The following is a 25,241-nucleotide window of genomic DNA, read 5'->3' as shown; positions in this document are numbered from 1 at the left end:
ACTATGTCTGATATGACTCGCAACCAAATCAAACAAAGATGCGCTGCATTGTGCTGCACACTCAGGGAAAAAGATGACTGCAAACTACTATTCAAAATACTTAATAGACGATTAGATGTGTAAAGTTAACATACACTCAAATGTCAATATGAGTTAACACACGAGTGCATTCACACAATTTTCTTTTGCTTGAAAGAAAACTCCACATGGCACCTCTACATTTCCTTGTGGCACAATATAGAGGTTCAATATAAATGTTAGTGGAAAGAGGAAGTAAATGTCTCAGACAGTGACTGCATCAAGAACATCAGCAGACGCCTGTGTAGAGCCAGCGAAAGGTAACAGGTATGGAGAGAGTTTGTAGCACTAAGCTTGGAGAGGCTGTCTGCCTGCTAATGAGCAGCTCTGTGTCCACAAGCCCGTTGGACAAAAGAATAAACTCTCCAGCTGTGTGTGCTGGTGTTAGTGCTGAGCTCAAAGAAAGAAGTCTTTGTCTCTTGTTGTGTTTCCAGCTCTGTCACGGCTCTCAGAAAAGGGAGCGTGACTCAGGAAGCAGATGTGAAAGTAAAGAGTCTTTAAAAGCACAAAACAAGGATAGAAAATTCTACATAACACACAGGATCGGGCTGAAGCAAAACGCGAGGTAAAAAAAAAACCTGCAATCAGGATCAAAACAAGCAGGAAGAGAACAGGGAGATTGAAAACTAAGCAGCAGTATATATACTGGGGGATGGTAAGGCAATAGAGAACAGGTGAGCAGGTCGGCATGGACTGAGGTGCTGTACATCTCCATAATTCTCCCTCTGAGCACAAACCACAAAACTTCTGGCACATGAAACTCACACATTTCTGCTCAGAAAGAGTTGGTTCTCTAGGAGAACCACATCCTGAGGTCTCTGTAGGAGACCACATGTTTCTGCAGCGATGTAGAAAAGACTAACAGAAGCAGACAAAGAGTGAGTACATCATTCACTTGGGGAAAAGTATATCTCGTATGCGGTCTTCCACTCTTGTTCCCCCAGCTGCCCCACTACCCGCCTCCCCTGATGTTCCCGCTGCTCTCAGATTCAGTGGGTATGAACGCTGGCCTGGCCTGGCCTCGGCACACAGTGAGACCTAGAGGGTGAATGGCTTTGTTGGGAATCCATTATACAAATCCAGATGTTATCTGGGCCAATGTAATTGGACCAAGAGGTTTTCCAACAAGCAACATCACATCAATAATATATCAATATCTGGTGAATAGGGCAAGACTTCAGTTTAATGTCATCCCACCATGATTCCAGCCGTACAATAAGAAAATGTATTCCACCTTTTGGCTGCTCTGACAGTGAAGAAGTGTCAATATTTTACCTGCAGGCCCTTCCATATATCTGCCCACCTGTTTTTATGTCCTCCTGCACCGCCCCATCACCGTGCATGCCCGCATCAATGTGCTCTGAGCTGATGTAATGAGTGGCCATGTGTTGCGCGGTCATGACAGTTGTAAAAACCTCAGACAGTGCCAGCTCGCTGAGGTGGTTTTGATTGTTCGACAAACATATGCCAAATAAAAGTTTATGGTGTCAGTTTACAAGTCCAAATGACTGATGGTGTTCGTGCTGAGCACATTGATTCCGATGTTGTTTGTCTAACAATTCACAGTCAGGGAATGACTGCCAGAAATGATTACAGAAACAAATGGTACCAAAAATAGAGGAGTATGAATTGAGCTGTATTATTATTATTATTATTATTATTATTATTATGCATCAGACAGGTGTTGTGTTTATCATGTTGTGAGTGAAATAAGCGAATGAACTGAATGTCCTCTTTCCTTGCAATCTTGTCTCCGTGTTGGTGCTGGGTGAATCAGGAGCTCTCTGCCCTCCTGTGTGATTAAACAAGGTACAAACAGGAGTTTAAACCCTCTGCACCGGGTGTCTGGGGCTTTAGTTGGGGATGTGTTTTGACCAGCAGAATCTTTCTGACAGGGATAATAATCTATAATTCCTGGCCAACCCCCACCCCTTGCTGCTATACTGCCTGTGTGTGGATGAAGAGATGAGGGAGTGGGCCTGGCTGGATAACATCCTCATGTACACAAGCTCGGTCAGTTTGCAGCCTTCTTTTGGCATGGACCACATGCACTCTACTGGTACACTGTACAATCAGTGCTGCCTCTGCTCACACAGCAGCAGTTACAACAAAAGGTACAAACAGAAGTCCCACTAGTGACAGAGCCTGAAGATCTGAGATCTGAGAACCACTGGTTTATTGACTAATGTTAGCTGAGCCTTAACTACTGTGACATCTGCTGCTGTTCTCACAAACAGCCAAAACTGTGCTACTGTGACCAGCTGAAATGTTTTCGGTTGTCTGCACTGCATGGACTTTCTGTCCCATCATGAAACACATCACATTTTACAGATGGACAGATGTGTAATGGATTTACAGATGTAGAACAAGACCTCTGTCTTTGATATGTGTCTGAAATCACATTTCAATGTTCACTTAAAGTCGATGTATTAATTTCCAGCTCTGTGTTTTTATTGCAACTCTCCACTAGAGCACGACTCACCGTTCAAATGAAATCCTTATTTACCTCTAACTGCCTGTTTTACCCCTCAGTTGAGCCCTGACTGAAACAAGCAGCATTAGCTCAGGCTTCTATAACAGCCTGTTCTCTCTCCAGAGTCGGTGTCAGTGATCCAGCTCCATTTTACTGGTGTCAAGGCTCTGAAGGCAAACTGTAAACCTGAGCAACTAGTAACTAAATATAACAGCTCAAATCCATGGCCACGTTTAATATGAACATGAGGTATGTGACAGAAAATAAGGAAAAGCACAGTAGCTCCCCCTTTAAACCAGTGACTGAATGAACAGGTGAGTAAGTTCAGGCACATTTTACATTTAAATGAACCCTGTACATTAAAAGCCAGATGAAAATTTGGTCTTTGACCTGTTTCCCAGTTAATTTCTGTAAATGGAGCCTCCTCCGTTTTCAGACGTGGGTCATCACAGCGCTGAAACAACTCCCTCTCCAACACGACACGTAGCAGCTTAAAGTTTGACCTTTTGTTCAGTTCTGGCACGACAGCAGAAACAAAGTCCAATGAGTCCAGAAGTGGTGATGTTAAAGTGTGTATCGGTGTCAGTGTGTTCACCACCCACACACTGTGTTGTTCCTGTATACTGAGATGTAACAGAGAAGCAGCAGTTTGGCTCTGGGCTCCAGCAGCTGCCTGGTGCTCACCAGTCAGGTTAGGAGCTTCCTCTCACATTCACACCAGCAGACACTCGGCTGTCACATCTTATATGTGGAGTGAGGGGACTGAGTGTCACAGAACTGACTCTAAATATTAAAGGTCTGTGGCTCTCAGTTTTACAGGTTTCTGACCTTGATGAACTCCTGTTGAAAACACAGTTTAACTCTCGGTTGAAATATCACAGTAAAGACACTTCAGAGAAATTTTAACAAAGTAAAAAGTCTGAAGTCTTCGGTCCACACCAAGAGTATAGCTGCCCAGTAAGGTCAGAAAATCAAATAACACTTTTGAAAGTCACCAGAGTGAAGAGTGAACTGTGTAGAGGAATTTGAACTGGTAAAACTGCATGAGCTCCGAAAACCGGGGACACACAATCAACAAGCCCACAACTAATATGACAAAACCCGACAGCAGCACACAGGCAGTGATTCCTCAATACTTGACCTGATCCTTATATGGTCTGGACCGAGCCCTATTTATCAACTCCAAAAAACGCCTCTGGTTTAAGCATCTACATCCCAGTATGTGGAGGCTCTGCGTTCATTTTCACCTAAAACACACACACACACACACACTACAGGTGCTGATAGAAACAAACAGTTTGCATACGGAGCTCTGCAGAGAAATAGTGCAAAGAAATGAGAACTGGTGCTCGGTGTTATCATTATTCATCTGATGATTTAGGGGCCAGGATGTGCTTTCCATTTCCTACGCAGCAAAGGTTGATGGGAAATAAAATCCCATTCATCAATGACACATCTTTATCTGTGATACCTGCAGCAAAGCAAAGAGAGGAAGTGTGTGTGTATGTGTGTGTGAATGAGAGCTCCCCCTCCCCAATCCACACGCACACACACACATAGATGCCGTCTGTGCTCTCAGCCCCCCTATCGCGTGTTAATTTACAGTGCCTTTCTTATCTAGGCAGGTGGGTAAAAGCTGGCAGAGCAACTTCTGGAGCCACACACACACTCGGCTCTTCCCCCTCCATCTCTTCAACCTCTGCTCCTCTCGTTTATCACGTCTGGGAGGCTCGGGAGGAGGTCGAGATAAAAATGAGCCTTGGCAAGATGCAGTCAGACAGAATGGATAGCTTAGCTCCTCGACCAGCTAGCCCCCGATAGCACTCTCAGCTGCTCGGGCCTGGGGAGGTGGGGGGTGGGGGTGGAGGGGGGGGTGAGTCGTAGTGGGAGGTAATCATACACAGACACACTGCGTGGAATAGAAACACAACACAGTGGTTACATTTGCAAACTCCTTGAGATGAACTTCCCTCTGAAGTGAAGTTATTTAATTTGATGAGCCTCCCGCTGATGTATCCGAGTTGTGTTCCAAGTCCAGTTCTTGTAGCACAGTGAGGGTTTCAATGGCCACAGTCGTCACAGCGCTCCAGTATGAAGCCCTGCTGTCCTGATCTCTCTTCTATTTGCAGCCTTGATGGCACCACTCCACATATTATTCTTTTTAAAGATATTTTCGGAGGCTTTTGATGCCTTTATAATTCTAGAGAAAAGGAAATCATGGACAAGAGAGGTGGATGACATGCAGCAAAGTGCTGCCAGTCAGTCTTGAACCCGGGCTGACATGGTACACGCGCTGAGGGATGAGCCACTGGAGCGTCCCATGATAGTATCTCTGAATGACTTTCCTTTTAAGTCCTTAGACAGGAGGTGCAGCTTGTAAACAGGCAAGTTGGGCAACTACATGGGAACCTACGGTGGGAGAGGGCCCCAAAGGACTGACAAACTTTACCGTACAGCACTGTCTCTAAATATAGCTCCCTTTGTCTAAAGAGGTCTATTTGCAATTAAATATCAGTAGAAAATCTCCCTGACGCAGCCTGTGTTGATGAGAGCTGGCTTTATAATGTGGGTTATTTACGATGTCTGATCTCAGACCAGAGCACGATACTTCTCATGTCAGCATGCGTCATGTCTCAACAGACTTTAAAATAATCTCCTCTTCTAACTCGTGTTTTTATTTTTAATGTTCTGCTTTTAATGGTGTATTTTAGAATACACACACCTCATAGCTTTGATATCCTGTGTTGGCACTTTCAGTTTTTAACATGATATATTTAAGACACATTGTAAATAATTAAACAGTGGAGACTGGAGTCTAAGGAGTCAGAAAACAACATGGTGTCAGTTTTAATAGACATGTTTGATTCGGACAAAACAAAAACACATTTTGACAATGTATGCTACTAAAAATCTTCACCTGTCAGAAAAAAATGTCATAATATAGCTGTGCAGTTAGTACATCAATGTAGTATTGCATTTACAAGAGGCCACCCACCAAACAGACTGCATCAGTTGTCTGGCTTACAAGGCTTGTTGGTGCCTGCCCATGCACTCAGGTTTTATATTTTTCAACCTCAGTTCAAATTTAAAACATTAAAAAAAACACGCACACGAGGTGGTAGATGCACAGACTGTGAGGGCGACTCCATGTGGCTATATCAGGTTTTAACCAACTGTGTGTGTGTGTGCGCTTCTAGCCTGGTGTGTGTTTTCAGATGATTCACTGAAGGTAAAAACAGTGACCAGTCACGCATGACAGCGCTGTGCTCTGACACGACACTCTGCCGAAAGCGGTACAATTACATCAGGAGGTGCATCGCCCTCGGCAACTGCCCTGGGTCCCCAGAACTTCAGAGGCCTCAGGGCAGATGCCCCGTCTGTTACCCCACCTGGCTCCAGAGCTGTTACATTACTCTCTACTCTGTGTTTGAACTTTTTCCAGCCTGGAGCAGCATTCTCTCTGTGCATGTGGTTATTTTCTGTGAAGCTGCTTGCATCAGAGTTTTAGTGTTCACTTAGGAACCAGCCAGTAGTTTATAAGACACACAGGAAGTCTACAGTAAATTTTCCACTGGCCATCAGACACAGAAGTGTGTGTGAGAGTGTGTTTCTGACCTCAGCCTCCGCCTGATAATTCAACCACACAAACTGCAGGTTCAGAGCTCCCACAGGTAAAGTCAAACATATTTGGCTTTTGATGTAAAGTACAACAATGTAATGAGATTGTATAGGACAAAGGGGCACGCACACACACACACACACGTGCACACACACAGAGGAGCTGCTGGGTGACACTCCAGTTGAAGATGCTGCTCCCTGGCAGTGCTGTGCTTGGCATATTAACCACAGCATTACTGTTTAACGCAGCAGGTAGGGCAGCAGCAAGCCCCCTCCTCTCTGTGCCATTCAAGGACCCTATTAGGCCACAATTTCTAAATGTAAGGCTTGTAAATCATACATCATTCATGTGGAGAACTCAGAGACAGTCACCACCACCACTGTAAAGCAGGGAGAATGTAACGAAGGGGAAAGACTGAAATGGAGTGGGCAGGAAGAAATGGAAAAGAAGACGTGAGGGACCGGACAGAGTAAAAACTCGGTCAGGCTCCGCACAGGATAAACCATCTGCTTCTGACACTGTATAAGCCTCTTCTTCAACTAATTATAATTTGTATGTGTTGTACCCAGCTACTGTAAGACGACATGTTTGTGAGGCAGCAGTGGAGCTGAATGCTATTGAGGAGGTGGTGCGGGTCATGGTCTCTCACGATCCTAAACAAAGCACAAACAAAGGTTAAAAAAAAAAAAAAAAAAAAAGCTCAAGTGGATGAATCACAGTTACCAAAGTTCTGAATTCATAAACTTTACATGTGGAAAATATCTTTAAATTTTTTTTTTAAACACCCAAATAACATTTAAGACGTTGTGGGTTAAATTAGACCAGGTGGTAAATTACAGGCTATTTATGAAAAACTAAATACAAACCATCACAAATAACAACCAGTCCTATACAGTACATACATAATTATTATTATTGTAAACAATGGAGGACAGTGTTTACATTACAACATCATGGCCAACTATTTGGCCAGGTATTTCCAAACACTGTGTGTGTATATATATATATATGTAACACGTTATATAAGTATGTTCATAACAGGATAACAAGGATTTCTGAGTTACAGCCGCAGCAGACTTATCTTCCTCGAGGTCAGACATTTTGGAGAGAAACTGAAGCATGTGGCTCTAGAGCGCAAAGCTTTTTAATGAATGTTGATGGTAAATTGATGTTTACCTGTGTTACCAGTCCTTTGACGCACAGAGGTCTCCTTCAAATTATTTTCTACACATTACATGAATATACAGTATGTGAGATACAAAAGAAATGTTTGGTTATTCAAGCTGCTGTAAAGATTTCAGCTTCCTTTCAGGGATGAATAAAGTTCACTCTACTCTACGCTGAGCTGTTTGGAGATACAGGTTTTCAGCTTCTGCTTTCAAATCATCTGGGAAACAACTCACACAGACTGAATTCAGGTCAGTTGAAAAGGGAGAGAAATAATGTACCACAACTGACAACAGTTAACAACTCGGCTATACACCATTGTCAACTACAGCAGCAGCAGCAGCAGCACACACCCACAATCATATGGGAGAGGAGTGAGGACCGTGTGTCTTCACTGGACATTTAGACTGATTCTACATGAGCAGTTTTCCACTCATCTCTTCAATCATGGTGAATCATCCCGCAATGAAAACAATTCCAGTCTGGCTTCAAAATGTTTCCACAAATAACTCAGCCAGGATGAGGATGAAGAAATATGTATTAAATGATGCACGAGACATGTGGAGTATTTCAATTTGATGGAACAGCGCTGCATCTATGAAAACATGGCTGACTTAATCCACTCGGTGTATGCATCATGTACAGTACGCATATCGAGAGACACTGTCAGCGTGGAGATTAAACAATAAAATGATCTATATTTTTCCTCCATTTATTTCGTTCTCAACACTTAAATTCACCACCTTGTCCACATCGACCGTGTTGCACAGGTGTCGTAGGACCTGTCACAGCGCTGCAGTGCAAACAGAAGTAGTTTTTAACACTCAGCTCAACACATTATTGTGAGCGTAGGAGGAGCTGAGGTTCGTGTTGCTGATTCCTGCCGCCAGCTTTAATACCCTGGACGTTAGAATCAGTTTCTTGATGCTTGATACCATCCACTGAAGTCATTTACACTACATATTAACACTACGCAAGTGAAACAAGGGCTTTTCGAATGTAAACAACGTCTTACATCACCATACTGTTATACCATCATCACACATACACTAGGCACAACTGATGATTTTAAGATAACACATTTATCACATACGGTACACATTTTCCTGAAAACCTCAACTAGAATAAAAACCTTGCCCTGGCTTGCCTCTGTCAACCACTTGCATGTTTATTATCGCCCTTGTCCTAATAGATATGTTAAACTGTGTCATAGTTAGAGAATGAATTTAAGTTAAAATATGGTTTGTGCAAATGGTGAAAATGCTATTGATTAAATTGCTACAGTGCAACAGAGACTGAGACCCAGGTCCGACAACGCAGCAAGGAGAACAACACGTGAGGAAGATGAAGATGAGCTACTGAACGATGAGGAGGGATTTAGAAATTAAAGTCCCCCTCAGATAAAAGCCTGCCCCAATAAAGGCCGGGTCTCCTGGGCAATTTTGTAAAGAAGGCCCCGGTCCTCCTGATGAAATTAACACTGCAAATAATCGACCAATCAGAATTTTGGTTCGAGCCAGAACGTATTGACCAATAAATCGACCAGTCGACTAGGAGTTTACAGCCCTAATGGTTTGAAATATGTTTAGAGCATACTGTATTTTGTGAGGACACTGAAAGACTGAACTTTAGTCGAAATGCTTGTGTCAGATCTGAAGAAGTTCTAGAAATGACTCTGAAGGGTAAAACAGTGGTCGAAGAGACCTTGATCTTTGACCTTCAATATTGAGTCAAAGTGAAACATTTTTGCCAAATTTGAAGTAAAAAAAAAACTAATGCTAGGCTTTATACCAGCTTCACCACGGTCTTCAGTGTCGCCAAGGCTAACCTTGAAGTCTGGGCCTTTCTTCTGACAGAGTAAGTAACAGTTTGCAAGAGCCAGTATAAACACAACAAGGCTGTAAACAGTGACAGCTAATAAAAGTGAAGATATCTGGATGTCGGGATAACACAGCTGTTTCTGGGGAAATACATTCTGCTGTGCTAACTGAAGGTGCGTACACAAGTGTACACAGAATATGAATACATGCATGTCAGTCCACATATTAATTTTACATACTCTCCCTGCAGAGATAACATTGTCCAATATTGTTGAACCAGGGGCTGGAGAAGAATCAAACAGTGTCATATCTCACTGTTGATGCTGTGGCTGCAGGACCAGCAGAGACTGTGCTGTGCCACTATATTGCCTGTGCACATACAGGTTACATGGATGGGATGGACCAGACTGTCAGTGAGTGATTTGGGTAAAGTCTCAAATAAAACTGATTTAAAATAAAACAACTACCAGAATAACAATTTCTGTTGGTTTGAATTCAATAAAGATACAGGACACTTAATGAAAAAAAAGGGAAATTCCTGCGCATGAATCAGTGAATTAGATTTTGTGACTATTTGAAGAAGCTGAGTTGTTAACTGAAATATGTGACTTTGAAAGTGATGCTGAGTGTCACAAAAAGAAGTGAGATATGTGTCTACGTATAGCTGCCTTTATCACTACACTACACTGCATTACATTACTCTTCCACCTTTTTATAGAATCTAAAAGTGACCGATTTTTTTTATGTTATAACTGCTGTAATTCCCTTGTAATCTAATGAGAACAGCAGATGAAGCCCCACTTTCAGCAGTGTGGTAGAATGAATTACATTTCTGGGAATATTATTGAATTGTCTGATGTTGAATCTGATGCTGATCAGCTGAAGATGTAATGGACTTTTAACCTCATCAAAGAAACGTTGTGACAGTGGGGACGGAGCAGATGTTTGAATCTACATATAAAAGACTCTGTGATCAGACACAGAGACATGACAGAGGTCCATGTGACCTCAGTGAACATTTATCTGTTATTATATGGAAAGCCACTGTATTTTTTGTGTGTTTACTTCCCTGTCATTTACAAGCAGACAGATGAATTTGAACAGTGGATCTACTGTGTGCTGACTGACAGACTTGTTTATTTCATACTGGCAGTTACATTAACTATATCAATACATGATTTGTAATATTGAATAAAAGTACAATTTAAAAAGTGTAACTGCTATTTTCTATTCTTTGTTCTGTATTGCATTGTGGTTTTGAATGCAGCTTGATTAACGCCCCACAGTGACTCAGAATCAGACCCTGAACCCGCCGTTCCTTGGGGATTACATGTAACATGGGATGTCCAGCTGTTAAAGCGTTGAGGTTTAAAGTGACACAGACAAAGACACAATGGGGATTAACTGCCAAATGGAAATCCTCCATCTGAATATTGATTGGGTGTTTATGCTAAATGGCTACTCATTTACCATAGTTAATATTAGCCACAGCATGCATTCACTCTCATCATGCCACCACATTATATGTTTCGGTGATGTGTACTGTATTTGCTTCCCTAATCTTAGCACTAATCCACCAAAACCAAACTGATCCTGGCTTGTTGCAATGGTCATAACTCCTACAGTATTTTCTGGTTTCTGATTGGTCAACCACATATTAATCATACAGTACTCTACCAGTTCTTACAGCAACATATTCACCATGAAGTCTCTGCAGATTCACTGCAGACATATCAGGGTCAGTTGTGGCCTTAAAGCAGTTATCTCAGCAGAGCCACACTGCCAATACTGAATCTGGCACAGGACAGCACGCCCACTAAACAGCTTGGATCTGATTTTTATAATAAGAGTGTGACAACACTATGGAAAGGATTCCTACAGAGACAGACCTTTGTGCTTAACTAGAAAAAGTCCTGTTATTTCTGTGTTCACAGTCACCACACTCATTTGGCAAAAACAGTTATTTAATGTTGCAGAACCATGAGATTTTCGGCTCTCGTGCTGCTGGTAGTTTGTTTGTCCCTGTGTCTGTGTGTTAGCAGTCACATGTGCACACACGTGTCCGCATTGCCAAGTTATGCTGATTGCACAGACTCATGTACACACGCAAGACTTCTAGTAAATAATCATGGGTGTATATACATGTGTCCCATCCTCTGTCTCTCCTCTCAGCCCAGTGTGTGTTTGTGTGTGTGTTATACTGAGTCAATATCAAGGCAAAAACTGCCTTGATTTTCACTGGAACTTCATAAAAGTGCTTCATAGAGACTTTTCCGTGCTGATGTCTCACAGCAGAATCAGTTGGCAGATTATACATCTGGCAATTTAAAAACCCAGAAAGCTTCGTCATGCATTTATAAAGCAGGTTTTGTGTTTTCAGCAAAATCTTTGAGTTCCTCACCTGCGGACAGGTAATATTTCTAAACTGAGTAGAGAGGATAAATGCATCACCCACTGACACTAACACACCTTTATGCAGCTCTGTGGAAAGGTTTGAGAGGAAATAAAACAGAGTTCAGAGGGAAAGGAGAAGATTACACTATCAAGCTGATCTGTCGGCGCGCTGATCTGCCAAATGTCAAACAATACATATTCATCTGTTTGGCCAACCAATCGCACAGACGCAGCGCTCTTGCAGAGCTCAGGACAGAGAGATGGCTGACATTTCAGTATTCGGGAGACTGACAGCTGCACATACACAACATGCAAATACACACACTCTCAGGCACACACACTCATTTTTACACCTCTTACTCATTTATACACTTGGCGTATTGCAAAGAGTTTAGTTGGAAGCTGAAGCTGGAGGCTGAAAGAGTCCTCAGTCCAAAAAACTTGCAACTTGCTTTTGCGTTATTCCACCCATCATGTTTTTCTTGAATTTAGCTTCAGGACATTAATATTTAAAGTGTTCTATACCAACTTAATCACCTATTTCATTACCCATGCACAAAAACTAAAATGGAAGATTCCCTCTCCTTTTAAGAAACCATTACACAGGACATTTGGCTGAAACTACAGACAAATACAGCACAGTGCCTTTTCCCATTCCACTGAGTAAACGGTGTGTAGCTCTCTTAGTTTAATTTGTTTTGAGAGGCCGTGCCACAAAGAAAATAAGGAGCATTCTGGAAGGTCCTGGAAGTGCTGCCAATCTCCGCACTGACAGTCAGCTCACCTGTTCATTAACCCAGAGGCCGGATCAATCCCTGGACCTCGGCCCGTCAGCCCAAGCTAAAGTCATCCACTGCTACGAAATCAGTGAATGATAAGGTGAAACACACAGAGTTTTATATTCTGTCAATGGCCATTCTCTGGCATTTGTCTAATAAGCTGCATAAGTTATAGTGACACAGCTTGGTCATTAGGAAACTGTAGATGTTAGCTGCTACACTGTGTATTATGCATGTGACAATGTTCTGCTTTGGACATTAGAAGACAGATTAAAGTGAAACGTGTTTGTCTGGTCCTGTTCAGATGTGGTATTATTAACCTTGGTCTGGAAGCAGCTGAGTCTCACTGGCCCCAACTCAGCTTCATGTGAACCCAAATTATAAATGATGACTTACTATTTCAACTGGCTAAAAGCTCTCTCTCATCCTGTCTTTCTCTCTCTCTCACACACACACACACACACACACACACACACACACACACAACACACAAACACAGGTACACACACAACAGACCCTTCTGTTGGATTGGCGAAAAAACAACAATATGCATGTTTATTTGTATTTACGTAAATTGGGGGATGCTCTGTAAGGACTGTGGCAATTATAATGAGGCGACAGGTCATCTCTCGGAGGAGAAGCCCATACTAATGTGTCCAACAGTAAGTCAGTCCAAATCGATTCCCAAGTTAAAATCTCCAACTTTAAAGATGACATAAACATGTTGGAAATTTTTATTTAACTCAACTGTGTGTGATTTTATTCAATTTCTATAAAATTGAGGGTGTGTGTGACTGTGGAGCAGTTCACACGAGCTTCATAACCTCACTTCAGAAACTTGTAGTCGACTTAATGGAGGCTTCCCTCCACCTTTATTATCAGGCTATGGTGTGAAGAAGGGTCTATGTGTTAGTCCTCAAATGAGAACCAATGTATTTGACATATCTTTACCTGCAATAACTTAATCTTATCCTATGCATCAGCTCTTGATTCCTCCAGGCGCATGGTAATAAACAGCATAAGGTTGAAGTCCATATGGACCTCCTCTAAAATGTGGTTCCTCTAATAGCATCCAGTGAATGCTGTGTCTGGTTCTTGTTTCAGTAATTGAGAAGATCTACATCTACATCTCCACCCCTATCAAAGACATTAATCTACAAACTGTCAGATATGGTTCATTCCTGTGCATGTCAAGCCTTGGCAGATTAAGCCTACCTCCACTGGGTAACGTCGGCTGTTGATGCTGTGCTCCGAGCCCTCAGATCCGTTACTTGGACCCCAGTGAAACTCCACTTTTTCTGCCTTGAATCTCCCTGGTAGCCCTGCTCCCCGGACAAAGTAATCATCCTTCAACATAATGGCCACTGGAAGAAAGAGAAAAACAGAGACAAAGCGAGAAAGAGTAAGTGGTCGTATATCACTGAAAATCTTTCTCAACATACATAGTAATCATTCCTCTCAAAGACACAGATGGCAGAAAATTGGGGCCTGTCAATGTGAAGGCAAATTTCAAAGATCTCCACAAAAGACAATCAAAATCTGTGTGTGAGGACAGGTGACACCTCTTTAAGGTTTGAGGAGGAGACGGAGACACACACACACACACACACACACACACACACACACACACACACACACACACACACACACACACACACACACACACACACACACACACACACACACACACACACACACACACACACACACACACACACACACACACACACACACACACACACACAAAAGGATGTATTTTGAGGACATGCTGAAGGTAGATATGTGTTTATCTTTTAAATTTGCTCTGAGGAAGACATGCTCACACAAGACCATTTCTGTCATTTTCCATCAGTCTCTGAGGCTACTTCTCAAATGAGGGGCTAATTTGCCGAACCAAATTGTTCTCTTCAGCCACTGCAAATTGCCCTTGCAGGATCTTTTGTTATTCCATCACATCTTGCTAAAATATAGTGAAAATTAGCAGGGGGGGGTGGATGAGGTGTGGGTTATTTTCACCATCACAGAATAACCCTGAAAAGATTCCTCTTCCATTAATCAGTGCGGCGGCCTCAAACCCAGACTTCATCAGACAGTTCTGTCCCTTTTGTAGAGGCTGCTCTCCGCTGAAGAGACGCAGTTCATCATTTCATCAAGACGTCAGCTGGAGCTTCGAATTATCACATTCACCTGATACGACAGTTACATACTTACCTCACGTACACTTACAGCTCAATCAGAAAGCGTCACAGCACAGTCCATAGCTTTGTGTCAAACAACTTTTCAAACTATTTCACCATTGCTTTTGCCCTCATTGTCATCTTGTGTAAGGCGATGGTCAAACCCATTTCCATTTAACATCAGGCGGGATGTGGGTGGGCTTGTCAATTTACAGGACTGACATATAGAGATGAACAACTGCACACACTCTCATTCACAGCTATGGACAATTTAGGATCACCAATCAGCCTGGTGTGCATATCTTTGGACTGTGGGAGGAAGCTGGAGATCCCACAGAGAACCCACGCACTGTGACCCACCACTAAATCTGATACCCAAACTCAAACATGTTAAACATTGTTATATTTTTTTAGTCCTGGATCATGACTGGGAAGTGAACACACTGTTGAATTATCCAGCACCTAATGGGAAGCAGCAGACTGATCTGAATGTGAACACGAGTTGAGGGGACTCCAGGAAGGAAGAATGTGAGGCATCCTCGAATCAAATAAGAAAAGCAGGGACAATAATTCCAGAATAAAACAGGAAATAATAAAATTAAGAACAAAGCCGAACAGTTTTACAGGTACATCATTGTAGTGTTGAGTCACTCATGGGAACAACAGTCAACACACACAAAAAATTGTTGGAAAGTCTGTTCCTCCTGTAAATTTTCATCAGGAGCATGATGGGAAATAATCCTAATCTCTGTTAACCTGCAAGATCCCCAGTTTATACAGAGTCCTCTAGTGTGTAGTACGTATTTTCAGTTAACTGCAATAATAATGATGTGAACTGTTATTGATATTTCTGAATGTGCAGCCATAATTTTCTCTTCCAAATAATAATAAGGCAGCGATCAATAGAAATGTGGACGAGAGCCTTAACCAAAGATTCTGTGATAGGATGTGTTTTACTGATACCTTGTTATTTTCAGTAATGTAACTGCTGATTCTACACCACTGAATGACCAACGACTCATTACTTCATGTACTGTATCTTCAAACTTTTTCTTCTTAGCCACATGTTGTTGATTCATTCAAGGTCAAGGAGTTAAAGTTGAGCAGTGCAGAAACACGGTGATGTGTCTGAATAGAGTTTGTGTAGAAGGAGGCAGGGGGTTCGGCCCTCCCTGCCTGATTTCACAGCTCCATCACAGCATTCAGCAGCAGCTCCACCAGGTGATCCCTCCACAGATAAAACGCTCATCTGTTGTTTAGAAACAGTGCAGGATCCATGCATAATTCATGTGGAAAAAAACGCAGGGACATTTGTCTTGTTAGCCATGCATTATGTAGCGGGGGGAGAGCCGAAGCTGCGCGCCATTTTGTATCGCAGCTGTTGTTTGTGTTAGCATTTTTACATGGCTCTCTACATGCTGTGGCATCCCAAATCCATTTAAATTATGCTCCGCTGTGTTTCTTACTTTGCAGGTGGCCATCATCATCACCGGCTCTTTTTCTGTTCTGTGAAGCAGCCTCCGTGGCCGTGGGGGAAATGGTTTGAGCTGCTGAACGCCTGGGGACACCCTGCATCAAACGTGTCAGGGAATTTTTCATCTCAACTGCAGTGATGAGGTCTTCTCTCTCTCTGTCTATGTCTCACGCTCTCATCTTGCTGTTTGTGCCAGTGGGTGTCAGCGGCGGTGATCCTCTACCTGAAGGTCAGCCGGCCCGGTCCGCTCCCTGACGGGACGGCAGCACACTGTGTGTGTCCTCCTCGCCTGAGTGAGCTACCTGCACTCAGACAAACGGACGGCTCACATCTCAGTGACGTGCTGCCGCCCGCTCATGATGCAGAGACTGGGAGGTGGACAAGACATTTACTCGCTCTCCGCGACCTTGATCACTCACTGAAAGTTGGGAATAAAACTGATGCTGCAACAAGGCTGCAGAGGAAATTTCCTGTCCTCTGTGATCAGGGTCATTGCTCGCACATTAATGCAGCATTTTGAACCACATTAACTAATATTTTTTACAAGTTTTTAGTGAGTTGAATTCAATGAACCCAAATATGTCACCAGATTTTGAGAAGTCTCCAAACAGTGGACTTTACAGTGGATGGAAAACAGGTGGATCTGCCTCATACATCTACAGCTAAAGTCACAGCTCAGTCTTTAATGAATCTGTTTGGTGATTTTGTCCGACACCCTAACAGCTATGAAATCAGAGTTTCACCACGGGTGGTCTGAATAGCCTATATACTAGGTTTGGGGACCTAGTCGTGTTTTTGTGCAACAGCCACAGAAAAAGAAATTTGGTCACTGAGCCAGAACAAAAAGTAACAAAGACACAATGGTAAATCATGAACAATTAGAGTTAACAGGTGTAATCGCTTGTTTAAATGTCTCACTGCGAGCTATCACAGAGATACAAGTCTGTGTGTGTGTTCACTAGGGCTGTTATCAACACATCAATATACCACACTGTCAGAACGAACTTCACTATTCAAACAGAATTCAAATTATTTTAAAAATGAGAACAGAACAGAGTTTTTTTTAAATTGCCCGTTTATTCGACTGGGGCGGTGCGCCTACAGTACGTGTTCCCACGCTACACACACACCTTTTTTTTTTTTTAATCGATAGATCCGCAGACCACTTGCGGCATGCAGTGGCCTTGGAGAGGGATCAGAACGGATCACAGATTAACTGCGATCCGTTGCACCAATACTTATAATATTTAGATTTCCCTTCTTGAAGTTTTATATTGTGTTGGCAAAACATAAGTGTTGATTTGGTTGAAATGCTCTTTAGTGGACGTGGGATAATAATAAGCTGGCAGGTGTATATAATGAGCAAAAAAAAACAAAAAAAAACATAACATTAAAAATTTGGAACTATTAACATAAGAAGCATTCGAAATTTGAATTTGATTTGGGGGGAAGATTGAAAGCCCTAGTGTACACACTCTTCTCAGCAGAGGGTGAATACAACAGGAAGGTCCAGCATTGGCTTGGGCATTTCTTAACGATATGTCTGAACACATTTAAATTTGTCTTTGTCTCATCTTTTGTCTTTCTGATTTCTGTTTTTTTCTTTAGCAGTTCGGCCCACCACGAAACAATATGGCCAACTTCCAAACCAAAGTCACAGTCCTTCTCATATTTAGAAATGTGATATGTCTGCACTCCTGAAATCCAAACTGTTAGTACTGAGACATACTTTATACTGCACAAGTTGTGTTTACATATTCTGAAGCACCAGTGTCTGACCTTGTCAGGACAGATAAACAAGCTCAGTGACCTTCTCAAAATGGCAGTAGTTGTGTTTTGAGACAAATATGACCGGATCCAGAGAGGAGAGCGTTGACCTTTTTCTGTTTCCTTTTGTTTTGTTTTGTTTTTTCTTTTGTTGCTGGATTTTTTGTTTTCATGTGAACAAACGTGCAGCAGGGTTCTTCAAACCATCAAAATGCACAACCTTACAGTACCTCACTATTCCCATTGTTGCAATAATGGAGTATCACTGCTGATATATTGGCAACTTGCCCAGTATGATATTATTATTATTATATTTCCTTTTTATGTTGACAGAAAAATGTTTCCTTAACATCACATCTACTCTTTTAAATTAGTTGAACCGATAAATAAAGTAAAGAATAATTAGATAACATGATGTTTTTGGCTGATGTGCCAGTGACGTGACAATAAATCTCCTGTTATATATGAGACTTCGAGTGATGTCACAGGTACAGCCAAAGTTAAATATCAAATGAAATATCACAGGTCTAACATACTGAGACCAACCACCTCAGATTCTCACATTAAAATAGTCATCTGGCATTTCCACCCAAAAAGCCTCCAGACCTGGGAATCAAACCCAGTGCTAACCACTTTACCACCATGCCTCCCAGACAGCCTCATGAAAAAAATGATAATTAAATAAGATGACTGATGAATGAGAACTTGAAGAAGCTTTTTAGACCCTTTAAAATGAAGATTTGATTTCTATGATAAAACTAATAAAAGAAAAAAATGTTTAACAATGAAAAAACACATAATGACTAAATCATCATCTGTGATAGCAAAGTGTCTGAGGTCCTTGCCCACTCAGCTGGGACTGCCTCCCACCCCAAGATAAACAACACCACTAAATAGAACTGTTATTTCTAGAAGGCATGGTGACAGCAGGAGGAGGGGATGTATGTTTCTCCGATGATGTCTACATGTACACTACATGAGTTGTAGCCTTGCACACAGAAGGACTTTTCAACCTTACAAGCAGCACTGAGCCGAGCAGGTAATCTGAAAAATCCACAGGCTAAAATCAAAGGAAAACTACATCAAACCCAGCAGGATTCACTGGCTCCAGAGCTGAGGATCTAACATGTTCAGGGTGCAACGGATACTCCTGCCTCTAGGGGATCCGTGCAAGGTTTTTCCACTGAGGCGTATATGTGTAGCCAAACCTAGCATGAATAAAAAGCACATTAATGAACAATCCTTTCCTGTAACATCAGTCTCCCAGAACAGTAGATAGGCATCTTACAGCAGCATCTGTTCTAGACATGTGGTTTTTGACTCCCAGCACTAATGTATTCAATCATTCTTTTTCCATTACCAAACCTTTCACACTCATTTTCAACTTGAATGCAAATCAGCTCCGTGACATCATATGACTCGAAACCACAGGAACTCCAAAACAGCTGCAGGAGCCATATTTTTTAATTTCCCAGTCTGTTTCCTCTATTTAGCTGTTGTGAAAGTTAGTTGACATTTGCCTGAGTAGCTAACTGTATAATTAACGCTCCTGCTGCATCCACAAATGGCACTGTGACATGCAAAGCTTAATAAACAACTGGCATTATAGGGGTTTTTACCAGAACACTTGGCATTCAAACAGCCCGTAGAATATGTTGAGGGGATATGAGGCCCCCATGGCAGTGAGAGCCCTTACTGCCTGGGAAAACGACACAGCCAGAGCAACAGTGAACGCCCCGCTGTAAAAACGCACTCCAGGCGAGCAGGTATTGCGGTTTAACTGTCGCCATGTTCATTAAAGGAGCATCTATGGCGCAGCTGTGGAAGAGAGACGGCATGAGGACAGATAAACTCTGCAGGTGTTGTATGATCTGAACTGGGGGAAGAGCTGGTTCAATCCTGTCCTCTTGAAATTAAATTCAGATATAACTGAACTTCTTCCTCAGTAATATTGTGGTAGAAAAGTAATCACTGCCTGGATTATGTTGAGAGACATTTCAGTGTTTCCTGTAAAGATCAGCAGAAAAAAATAAATTTTCTGTGACGACTGCACTGATATATTCAGCATTACCATATCTGTGACTTTCAATACCTGTATTCATTTACATTAACCTGCTGCATTCTGTGAATTTTTTTTTTTTTTTAAGGATTTTTTTTGGCTTTTCAAGCCTTTAATTTATAGGACAGCTGTAGAAAGACAGAGAGGGGGAATGACGTGCAGGAAAGGGCCACCGGTGGAATCGAATCGGGGCCTCTGTGGCTCTATCCTCTATCATGGGGGTGGATCGGACTACACGTAGACATAACTCAGAGGCGGCCATATTGGATCAGGCAACTTGCTCTGGCTCTGGCTGCAGTAGATGGGTGATCCGGTCATCTGCACTAAAAAAACTATTCATAACTCTGTGGAATTTTGTCCGTATATAGATATTACTTTAAAGGGACAACGAGGAGTTTCTATACGGTTATAAAAAAGTCTCACGTTAATGTGGATGAATCTCCGCTACTCACACTTGTTAATGGCTCCATTTTCGCTAAATATATCGATCTGTCTCTATCGTTATTTTGTTATTATTAGTGGTGGCGGAAATGCTGGTCGAGCCGACCAGCGTTTCCTTCATGGCGAGTTATGAGAATAACGCCGCAGAATCGCCGTTTATGGTCGGAACTACGATGGTATGTGAACCTCTTTGAACCTCTGACTTTAATTTTTGATGAATGAAAACATGAGTCTGTCTTGCGCCGGGTCAAAGAAATGTACGGTGCGCGCGGAGGCTCATAAATGTAGTGTGAAAACGCTTCGCTTTTCCAAAACTCCTCGTTGTCCCTTTAACTACCCGATTATATTACTATAGTGTTACTTTTATAGAAAAGTACATGATTAAATTGTTTCATATTTGAAGTATGCAGTAGGCTATCATAACTGCATTTCTGATGATTATAGGGAGCGAGTTGACCGAGGCAAGATGGCGGCCGAGTAGCGACGGCATGTCATTAGGCAGTAGCGTCAGGTGAGTCATCTAGTCTTCTTATATACATCTATGAGGACTATAACCTCTGCATATGGGGCGCCATCTCTACCTACTGATCTTAACGACACCCCCATTCTGTGATTTTTGACACACATGATCGCATGTAAGTGTAAATCCAGTGTATTCTGCTGGCTGCTGATGTCTCTGTCACATGAGCAGGTTTGAAATTCATGGTGACAGTGAGACTGACAGAGAGAGGAAGTGAACGAGAGGCCGTGACAACAGTTAGTGAGGAGCTGCTCTGTGCGTGACTGTCACTGTTTGTGCTGCTGAACAGCAGGTGCAGATGACAGCTTATTTCATCTGAGGATGTCACACCGGATCTTCCGTCTGCATCGCACTGCTGAAGACAGACAGAACCCTTTGTGTGTTTAATGTACAACGACCCATTGTTTCAATTAGATATTTGGATAGGCTGTCTGCGTGTACAGTTTGTAACTGTCAGAAAATGCATGGATCAAAGACAAAGAATGGATCTGTAGAGTCTCATACAAGCTGATACAACAGGCCGATTGTGTTGGACAGAACCAAAAATGAATATGATATGAGGTGGAAACACTGATGTGAGGCTGCAGAAAAATATACCGGTAATTCAATCTCTCAAAAGTAAGTTAACATGTTTACATTTACCTGTTTAGCAGTTAGCCAGTGCTCTCCTCCAGACTCTTATCAATGCTTCTCATTGCAACAGCTTTCTATTTATCTTTTTCTACAGTTTTGAATAGTTTACATCACCTGCACAAGAACCTGCATTAGATACCATGTTGTTAGCCGGTCTCAATCTCAGATTAAGAAACTGACACTGCTCTCATGTATATATTTGCTTTTCCTATATAGTGAGTGCACAGTGAATGTGAAGCTACAGGCAGCAGCTGCTTAGGCTAAAATGGGACAAACACTAGAAACAAGGAGCTTGGCTGTGTCTAGTGGCTCCATTTGTTTCCTAACAAATGTTGTGCAAATATGGACAACAACATTGTGTGAAATAAAAAATTCACAGGAAGCTTCTATTACGGTTATGGTTTAGAGAAGTGCTCTACAGATTATTATTTTTTTTATCATTATCATTATATTATTCCTTGGCTCGGTATGGTAACTCCCTAGAGACTCTGCTAATTACCTGGCAATGGGTCCGGAGCAATAAATAGTCAGGCGCCTACAGGTCTTTCCAGTATTCTCCTCTTCGTTAGCTTCAGATAGAGCCGTTAGCAGTTTCCCTGTTTGCAGTCCTTGTGCAAAGCTAACATGATTTATGCTTAATCAGCAGGTATGAGACCAATAATGATCTTCTCATTAAACAACCTCTTTTTACAAATAGATGAACAAACAGATGTTTCCATTCTGTTCCTTTTATTCATGGCAAAGTTGGGTACCCCACACTAAAATATTTCAATGAATTGCCAATAGATTTTACGCAGACTTGATGTTTGGAAGATCATGACGGTTACTGTTCCTATCATTTTCACTCTGTACAGATGTTCATGGTTTGTGTGAGATTTGGTGATCCGCTGGTTTTACTGGGGATCAGCACTGGTGTGTCTGCAGATAATCCACTGTATCAAATTGTTGTCTCAGATGTGTCCAGGTGTTGTGTAATGTAATATATGGACCACCATTTGTTCACATTGTGGTTTTGGATAGATCAGATGTTTCTATTTGTTACTGTAGGGTCTATCTCTATTATTAGGGTTGATAAGAAACCCACAGCAAAGCAATAGGCAAATTGTCAGTTTATTCAAACGTGTCATCGCACATGAATCACACGTCCTCAACTGAGCCAATGATTGAATGTTAAACATTGCTGTACTATTCATCATACACACACACAGCTGTGTAGTGCTTTGGGTGGCACTCGAGTGTGTTGCTGGCAGCAATGCCAGGAGCCACCTGTGGCCTCTGCCTCTCAAAAGCCTTTCAACTCCATTCCACCGGTGAGGGGGAAGGATCATCCATCTTACTGACAACCTGGAATTGTGAAAAATACCTGTGGCTGACGAGGAGGGTCCTCGAGATGCCAGGAGAGCAGAATGCAGATGGCTGAATCCTACAGACAGTGACACCTGCCATGGCACTACTAACAGGGATTGCATCGTGTCGGAGTGAAAGTGGGATGTGTAATCTTCATCATAAATGACTTGCTGCATATTGCACCTGTCTTGTTTGATAATCATGTGCAGGAGAGTGATGCAACAGATGTTTGACATGAAGACACCTGCCAGTATGAGCTGGGATTATTAGAGGCATCACTTCAGCTTTTCATTCACTTTGAACTGTGGTCTGTCACTGAGCCGTGGGGTTACAAACACCGTCATAAACAACTGGCAAAATGTCTTTGAAGAGCACCACTATTTTATGGTTGGTGACGACATGGTGTAATCTCAAGTTTGAGGAGTGTGAAGTTCAGTGAAAAGAGAAACATGATAAAGATCAAATAAACGATATCAGAGAATAATTATTCTCAGAGTGTTGACCATTTTTTATCAGCTGACGTAATTGCTGAGATCTGGGGAAGTGATAAAATTGTAAAAGTGACTGAGCAAGAAAAATGAGCAGTGCAACAGTTTATCCATATTGTTTAAACCACGTCGAGATAGAAGAGGGAGTGAGCTCTCGAGATGTTAACTATAAGAAACTATGAGCACATTATTAGAGCAGTTTAGTAAAGACGAACACTGCCATGTCTCAATACCACAAAACTGCATTTATCGCCAACCAAGTAATGTAGAAATAAATCAGTGAGGGAAGGAAACTTCTGCATGGAAGATGTTGAAAAGGGACGTTGTCACATTGCACAGGTGTCATATGAAAGACATGTAGGTGGTTGAAAATGAAGGTCAGAGATGCTATTGCACATGATCTCTCTATACCAAACATCTCTGTACAGCATTAAAACCACCATTCCTCTAACCTTGGTAACTACACAGGTTGTTTTTTTTAACCTTCTCACACAAACCATAGCAGTGTCTCCTGAAATAGTGCCACCACGGGCCTTTGTTGTCACGGTTACAATGATCAACATACAGGCCACTCTTTGTCCATTTTTGCACTAGCTGTTGGAGTCAGACACTATCAAATTGGTGACAGGTGACATCACAGAGACATACACCAATATATCCTTATGTGTTTTCAGTAGATTGTTTAGACTCACTCATCTAGAGTAATACTCTGGTAAAAAAAATGTAATCCACAGGATTGTATGAATATATATGGTATCTTATGTCCAAATAACTATGACCTAGATGAATGAGAATATTCACAGGCTCATGTCCAAACATTTCAGCTGATGGTGACATGAGATGAGAAAAGTTTAGAAATTCTGAGTCACTGGCTGAGACCATGAATATTTTATGTCCCGTTTCAAGTTTAACAGCGACTGGTCCAGAAGATTTAAAGACATCCTGCTCAGGTCAACGTTTTAGACAAACTATCCTCGAGACACAGTCGTTTTGAAATGCTGGAAAATACTGGAGACCTAAAATGTGTTTCAAATGCTGAACAAATCAACTCCCCAGTCTACCTTAACGTGTCCATATGCTTCCTTTTCAGCATTTAGCTGACTCTATCGTTTTACAAATTCAAGCATATCAGTCAGGGCGAGAGAAACAAGCTCATACCCCATAAATCAAAATGCTATAAAACAGGAAAAATTCAATCAGCCACAGGAGCTTGTGTTGTTTCACCGTACCTGTTTTGCCAGTGTTCTTCATAGATGTTTTATTAGAGGATTCTGCATCAAAGCCCTCCAGTGTTAGCTCCTGATACTCTGTGGACACTTTGGTATCCTGGTCCGCAATATTGATTGGTGACTGGTTTCTCTCTCCACACTCAGGGTAGGCAGACACCCAGCCTTCATCTGGTCCATAAATACCTGAGGAAGACAAGAGAAGTGACAGGGTTTCAACACTAGATTGGCACAGCTTTATGTGAGATAGAGTACAGAAAAGATGACATTGTGCTTTAAAACCCCCCCCCCCAAAAAAACTGATGACATTGTTTACGGAGTCAAGCGATCTGAATTCCAATTAAATGTTGCCCCAAAAAACTAATATCGCAAGTCCCAAAACAGAGGCAGTTGCTGAAAAAGCAAAACACTTTCATTCATGCGGTAAATGGAAAATTTCAAAATGTCATTATTACGAGGTTGCAATGTGTCCTGCACCATACATGTAAAATAAACTCTATATTTTCCCACCTACAGTCGCTATAAGACGAGTTGTGTGTAAGCCACAGTGTGTGGGTGTGGGTGTGGGTGTGGAGGAGAGACAGCCTCTGACAGTAAATGTCCACAGAGTGAAAGCCTGCAGCCAGAACAGCAGTGAGTCTTTCCTTCAGAGGCTGAGAGAGAGTGAGAGATAGTCAGAGGGAGGACAGGGACTGAAGTGGCACCTGAACACCTGAGTGTGTCCTCACAGAGCAGGACTGGAGCCAGGGCTGTTTGGGGGGTCAATAAAGGGACATTCC

At 42.1% G+C, this 25,241-nt stretch overlaps 1 protein-coding gene across 1 annotated transcript in view; it reads right to left on the bottom strand.

Moving 5' to 3' along the window:
- The window catches only part of LOC310985656 (receptor-type tyrosine-protein phosphatase gamma-like), a gene marked incomplete at its 5' end in the record, with an annotated part of 340,997 nt that overhangs the window by 115,816 nt on the left and 199,940 nt on the right, over nucleotides 1-25,241 (bottom strand). Inside the window, 2 exons of the mRNA XM_083971275.1 lie at nucleotides 13,546-13,694; nucleotides 24,466-24,648. Coding sequence (XP_083827401.1) covers nucleotides 13,546-13,694; nucleotides 24,466-24,648 — 332 coding nt within the window. The remainder of the gene's footprint in view (nucleotides 1-13,545; nucleotides 13,695-24,465; nucleotides 24,649-25,241) is intronic.

Source organism: Trachurus trachurus (assembly GCF_905171665.1).
Source record: "Trachurus trachurus genome assembly, chromosome: 5".
In the NCBI taxonomy this organism is placed as follows: domain Eukaryota; kingdom Metazoa; phylum Chordata; class Actinopteri; order Carangiformes; family Carangidae; genus Trachurus; species Trachurus trachurus.
Note: the sequence above shows the minus strand (reverse complement) of the source record. Positions and strands in the feature narration are given on the sequence as shown.